Source organism: Fukomys damarensis, unplaced genomic scaffold (assembly GCF_012274545.1).
Source record: "Fukomys damarensis isolate Sample0158 unplaced genomic scaffold, DMR_v1.0_HiC HiC_scaffold_19, whole genome shotgun sequence".
In the NCBI taxonomy this organism is placed as follows: domain Eukaryota; kingdom Metazoa; phylum Chordata; class Mammalia; order Rodentia; family Bathyergidae; genus Fukomys; species Fukomys damarensis.
In genome coordinates, this window is record NW_022900931.1 from 64,249,392 (window position 1) to 64,255,267 (window position 5,876).

At 58.4% G+C, this 5,876-nt stretch overlaps 2 protein-coding genes across 2 annotated transcripts in view; one reads left to right on the forward strand and one right to left on the reverse strand.

Annotated features, from left to right (window-relative positions):
- The first annotated feature begins 605 nt into the window (after nt 1-605).
- On the forward strand, nt 606-3,590 carry Emp3 (epithelial membrane protein 3). The gene is made up of 4 exons (XM_010640802.3): nt 606-958; nt 1,209-1,311; nt 2,158-2,298; nt 3,368-3,590. Exons 1-4 carry the CDS (start codon nt 881-883, stop codon nt 3,535-3,537), a joined length of 492 nt encoding a protein of 163 aa, XP_010639104.1. The 5' UTR covers nt 606-880; the 3' UTR covers nt 3,538-3,590.
- A 1,615-nt stretch (nt 3,591-5,205) lies between these two features.
- Tmem143 (transmembrane protein 143) overlaps nt 5,206-5,876 on the reverse strand; it is an 18,139-nt gene continuing 17,468 nt past the window's right edge. The window contains exon 8 of the mRNA XM_010640797.3: nt 5,206-5,753. Coding sequence (XP_010639099.1) covers nt 5,510-5,753 — 244 coding nt within the window. The 3' untranslated portion in view covers nt 5,206-5,509. The remainder of the gene's footprint in view (nt 5,754-5,876) is intronic.

Sequence of the window (5,876 nt, forward strand, 5' to 3'; positions counted from 1 at the left end):
GTTATTCGGGCTGGGATTCCTCCACTGTCTTGGGGGTGCAGCAGTCTGGACAGACGCCTCCAGTCGGGGAAGGCTTCCCACTTTCAGCCCCCACGGAAACCCGTGTAATTTAAGAAGTGCTCTCTTAGCACTTGGCGGCCGGGGGGGTCCGGGAATGGAGGGTCTCGCATGAGCTGGGTGGGGGGGTCCCAGCAGAGTCCCCAACGGGAAAACTTCTCCCCAGGACTCCACTCTCCTGAGATCCCCGAGATTAGGAAGGGCCAGAGAATCCCTCCATCAGGGGACCCCCGGAACCCGCTGTGGGGTTGCTGAAGGCTGTGGGGCGTGGGCCCTTTATCCTCAGCTCCCCCGCTTCCCAGCGGAGATCCGGCCCCTGTCTCCCGAAGGTGTCCACCACGGCTGGCAGCGGCCGGGGTGGGGACCTCGTGGACATGGCCAGGGGCTGGGGTTTCCCTGGTGCTTGGAGCCAGAGGGGGTGAATGAGTCACGGGTGACTCACCGGGGGCCCCCTCCTCCTCCCACCCAGGAAGGGAGTGGTGTGAGTCAAGGATGCCTGTTGCTAGGGGCAACCACTAACCCCTGATAAATTGGAGAAGGCCGTCAACTTGAATTTTCATATATTGGCCTGCACGCCCCTGGGGACAGGACTGTGGGACACAGCGGCTGCACTGCTAGTCCTACTCCCGCCAGCACCCGAGAGCCAGCCCCTGGCAGTGTCCATCCTGCCCGGAAGGAGCCCAGGAGTCTGGGACTCAACCTCCTTCTCCCTCGAGGGACCCAGGAGTTTAGTCCCAGCCTCCCGCCTCTGCCGCAGGGTCCTTATCGCCCCCGCCTCCGTCCTAGCTTCGGGACCTTCCACCTCCTGACTTCCACCGCAGCCATGTCGCTCCTCCTGCTGGTGGTCTCTGCCCTCCACATCCTCATCCTCATCCTGCTTTTCGTGGCCACTCTGGATAAGGTAAGACTCCTTGGGGGCGGGGTCTCGCTCCGGCCGCGCCCTCTAAAAAATCCCTCTAGCCCCGCCCTCTTTCCTGGCCTGGACCCTCTGGACCCTCACCGCTCACCTCTCCCCTGACCTCCGACGTCTTCTCCCTCCTCCCCCCTGAACCCTCCCTCTTTCCTCCTGCAACCCCGCCCACCCTCCGCCCTCGTCCTGCTCCCACCCACCTCCCCTTCCTAAACCCACCTGGCCTCTGCGTCCACCCCAGTCCTGGTGGACCCTCCCCGGGAAGGAGTCCCTGAATCTCTGGTACGACTGCACTTGGAACAACGACACCAAAACGTGGGCCTGCAGTAACGTCAGCGACAACGGTGAGGGCCGAGGGCAATGACTGGGCTCCAGAATGGTTAGGCCCCCCAAGTCTTCTCTGGGGCCCCAACTTTTCAGTGCACAGGCTGAGCCGGTGGGGTGGCAGCCCCCACCTGTCAGGATGGTAATGGGCAGTTGCTTCTGTAGTAAAGATGGACCAACAGCCCCATCACCCTTAGGCCTCCGAAAGGCTGCAGGGCTGAAGGCTTTGTTTGGGCTACAGGTTTAAGGAATGGGGAGAGAGACCCAAAAATTCTAAGAAGGCTCTGTTTCCAAAGGTCTAAGCAGAGGAGCTGTTGTTCTCAATGGTGCATGGGAGGGGGCAAGGGCAGAACCACATTCTGATTCCAAATTCTAAATTGATGGACCTGCACCCCCTGCAGTTTCAAGGGTAAGAAGGTGGGGCTGAGCTAGAAGAGCAATTGCCCAGCACGGCCCAGCTCTGGGTTCCACCCCCGGTGCTGCAAAAAATAAAATGTGAAAGATTAAGTGCTTTTTCCCTATGATCAAAGCAAGCATTTCGCTCTCTTTTCTATTCAACCTTGTAGTACTGGCGTTGGCCGGAACAAGAGAAAGAAATGGAAGGAATTAGTCAAAAGTTGCTCTGTGCTTAGGAGACATTTTTGTTTATGTAGAAAACCCTTAAAATTCTGCAAAACAACCACCAGAGCTGACCGAGGAATTGAGCGAGTTGGGCTCAAGGTCACAGAAGTGTACTCCTAGGTGTCTAAACTGCGTGGCTCTGAAGGGAGCAGGGGGTACAGGAAGCAAAGGGGCAAAAGATGAGCGAGCAGGGAGAGCTGAGTCCCCGCCTGCTGTGGCCTCACGTCTGTGTCCCTCTGCTGCAGGCTGGCTGAAGGCTGTGCAGGTGCTCATGGTGCTGTCCCTCATCCTGTGCTGCCTGTCCTTCATCCTGTTCATGTTCCAGCTGTACACCATGCGGCGAGGGGGGCTCTTCTACGCCACCGGCCTCTGCCAGCTCTGCACCAGTAAGCCTCACCCCCCACCCCCGCACACACTGGGGGGACCTGGAGGTGGGGGTGGTGCTGGGTCTGGAGAACAGACATCTGCTGAAAGAAGACCTTTTCCAGCATCCCAAGAACCACCAGAGGTGTCTCCCGGGATGCCCACTCTGCCCCAGGGACTGTTGGGAGTTGTAGTTTTTGGTGATTCCGGGGCTGCTTTGACATGTTTCTGAGTCATGGGGAGCTCAGGGCTCCCTAGGAGCTCACACTGGGGAAAGGAGTTTGGGTAATTTGGGTCCCAGGAATGGGGGTGACTCATGAGTACCCCAGAAGGGATATCTGAATCATAGTAGTAGTGTTATTACGCCATCTAACCACTATTTCTTCTGTTGTTGTTTTTTGTTTTTGGAGACAGGGTCATATTGTGTAGCTACGTAGTTCAGGCTGGCCTCAACTCACAGCGATCCTCTTGCCTCAGCCTCCCAAGTGCTGGGATTATAGGCGTGCACCACCACACCCAGCCCCTCTCCTGTTGTATTAACTCACTATTGCATGTCTGGTTTGTGAAAAAAAAAACCCTCACTGGAAATCCCAGCACTCAGGAACCTGAAGCAGGAGAATCGCCACAAGTTTGAGGCCACCCTGGGCTACATAGTGAGTGCAGGGCCATCCTGAGCTACATAGTGAGACCTTGTCTCAAAAACACTATAAGCAAACAAACAAATAAACAAATCCCAGCACTCTGAGAAGCTGAGGAAGGAAGATCATAAATTTAAACACACCTGGGCAATTTAACGAATTAGCAAGACTGTGTCTCAAAATTACAAAACAAAAAAATAAATAAATAAATAAAAAGACTGGGGATGTAGCTGAGTGCAGAGACTCCGGGTTCAGGAAACACAAAATTCCATGGGTGATGGGGCGGGTGGGCAGGTGGAGAGCATGGTGCGAGACCCGGAGGGATTAAATTCCCCAAGGCCACTCTGCAGTAGCTCGATGGCTTTCTCAGGGTTGGGAGCCACGGCCCGCAGGCCCACACGGCCCCTCGCGGGTGGGTGGGACGCACAGTTACGCCCGGCCCGTGTTCCTGTAGGCGTGGCTGTGTTTTCCGGGGCCCTGATCTATGCCATCCACGCCGAGGAGATCGTGGCAAAGCACCCGCGCGGGGGCAGCTTCGGGTACTGCTTCGCGCTGGCCTGGGTGGCCTTCCCCCTGGCGCTGGTCAGCGGCATCGTCTACATCCACCTGCGGAAGCGGGAGTGAGCGCCCCACCCGCTGCCCAGCCCCGACCCTCCAGAAAATAAAACCGTTTGACCGCCGCCTCCTGCGCTGGCCTCCTTCCTTCCTGAATCCCGGGGGACGCAAGCGGCGCAGGCCTGATCTCTGCCTAACTAAACCCAGGAGGGTCCCACCAGCCACTGCGCCACTGGAATGCCCATTTCTGGGGACCCCAGAGCAGAACCCTGGCCCTCCTATGATCCTACGTGCGGGAGGCTGAGGGAGGAGGACCCTGTCTGAGGGGAGGGGCTGAGAGGTCTACTGTCCAGCCCCTCCTCTCTGCTGAAGGTTCTGCTCCTCAGCTGCGCAGTCTCTGGGCCCAAGCATTGCTGTGTGTGTTCTTACATTGTCGATCTCTTCGGCCTTCTCTGTGCCCCTCCCTCGGGAGTGTTTTTCTCTGTCTGTCTTGGAAACCATTCTCTCTTCCTCTCTAGAACCCCATCCTTCCCCTTTTTCTCTCTCAAAGACTGACTGCCTCTCGCTGTCATGACACTTTTTTGGGGCGGGGGTACCAGGGATCAAACTCAAGACCTTGCACTTGCAAGGCAGGCAGCGGAACCATTGAGCTAAATCCCAAGCCCCATGTTATGACACTTTACTAAATATCAGAAGGCACGGCCCTCCTGCAGGCTGACCTCCTCTTACGCAGACACAGGGTGGCCCCGGACTTCACAGCCACTCACCCTGGGGCTGTGTGCTCTCGATCAGCGAGCTCTCTAAACTACCGCCCGGCTCGTGACACCCAGAATCAGGCCGTCCGAAATGAGGTACTTGTAAGATCCTCTTCTGTAACCCACAGTCAGCGTTGCAGCAACCACAAACCCAGCTCTCTAACCCTGAAGCTTTCTCTGTGTGGAACCCCTCGAGACGCAGTTCCTGTCCAGGATTCAGATCCCCCTCGCATTGCTTCAGTCACCTTGCACATCCGCACTTATTAAACATGATTTATTTCTTTGGGAGAAAGGACTGGGAAGAAATTGACAGACCAATAAATACCGCAGGGGGTGGGGGTGGGGCTCCGGAGCGAGGTAGTTTCTGTAGAAAAGGCGAGCGCTCCAGACAGGAAGGCACCTGAGGTTGTTGGGAGCCTGAGCTGCAGTGAGTCTGGGGTGAGGGTGGTCCCTGCTTCCCCCAGGTCCGCAGCTTCCGGCCCGGCCCAAGGTTCCAGCGCCTTGGCCCCGACACCCTGGTCAACAGGTGACCAGATGGCCGGCACCCGGCAGCAGTGACGGGAGACAAAGACCAGGCTCCGCTAGGAAGGGGTCGCTTGCCTCTCTGCAGGGACACTGGGCTGCCTCGGCCCAAGGTGCCCAGCAGCTGCCCCGGGCCGGGGAGCGGGGCCGCGTGGCGCTCATTGGCTGCGCCGGCCCCGCCCAGGGCCCAAGATGGGCCGGCCCACCCCACCCAGACAGAGATGGGCTCAGTTCTCGGCCTCGGCCTGTGGCTTACAGAGCCGCAGCCGAACAGCTGGGACCAGCTGACACCAACTCCCGCCAAACCAGTTCGATGTTTATGGCGAGGTGGGACTAAGAAATGGAACAGCAGCCGGGCGTGGTGGCGCACTCCTGTAATCAATCCCAGCACTCGGGAGACTGAGGCAGGAGGATCGCTGTGGGTTCGAGATCAGCCTGGCCTACATTGTGAGTTCCAGGTCAGTCTCAACTACATAGTGAGACCCTGTCTCAAAATATCAAAAAAAGAAAAAAAAAGAAATGGAACAGCAGCCGAACGGAGGTGCCTTGACCGGCTGTTCCACCAGAAGGGAGGATGCCTAGCAACTGTCTTGGACTGACTGCTTTAAGTATACAGCATAGCCAAAGTAATAACCTGTCAGTAACTGGGAGTTGGAGAGCGACAAAGCCTAGTAGTCGTGACTGACAGCCCACCGTGGAGGGGGCGGAGCTTGGCCCCTGGCCGGTGGCAGGTAGGCCCCCCCCATGCAGGCAGCTCGAGGCAATCAGGGGTCGCTACCCCTGGGAGCGGCCCGGGGGACCTCAGCAATGCCTGGGGACAAAGGGTCCAGCTGGGGGAAGCCCGGGGGAGGGTAGAGGCCCATGCTGGGGGTCAGGGCTTGCAGGTGGGCCAGGGCCCGAGATCCGTCGAAGGCCACGTCACAGCCAGACTGGGCCCGGAGCCAGCTCTCCACTTCCGACTGCAGCCATCGGGAGGTCTCTGCGGAGAAAGGCAGGTGTGAGGCTGGCCTGGGGCGGGGCACAGCTAGCCGGGCTGGGGAGACGCCCAGGGCTTCCGCTCTGAGACACTGCGTTCAGGGAACCGTGGGGGCCCGGGGTTAAAGGGAGGGACGGGGTCTCCTGTGGGGAGAG

Bases quoted from the DNA above. Each gene is read 5' to 3' on its own strand.
- Emp3 (XM_010640802.3), top strand. From the start codon at position 881: ATGTCGCTCCTCCTGCTGGTGGTCTCTGCCCTCCACATCCTCATCCTC. The intron at 1,312-2,157 runs GTGAGGGCCGAG...CCTCTGCTGCAG, and splicing joins CAGTAACGTCAGCGACAACG to GCTGGCTGAAGGCTGTGCAG. The intron at 2,299-3,367 runs GTAAGCCTCACC...GTGTTCCTGTAG, and splicing joins CCTCTGCCAGCTCTGCACCA to GCGTGGCTGTGTTTTCCGGG.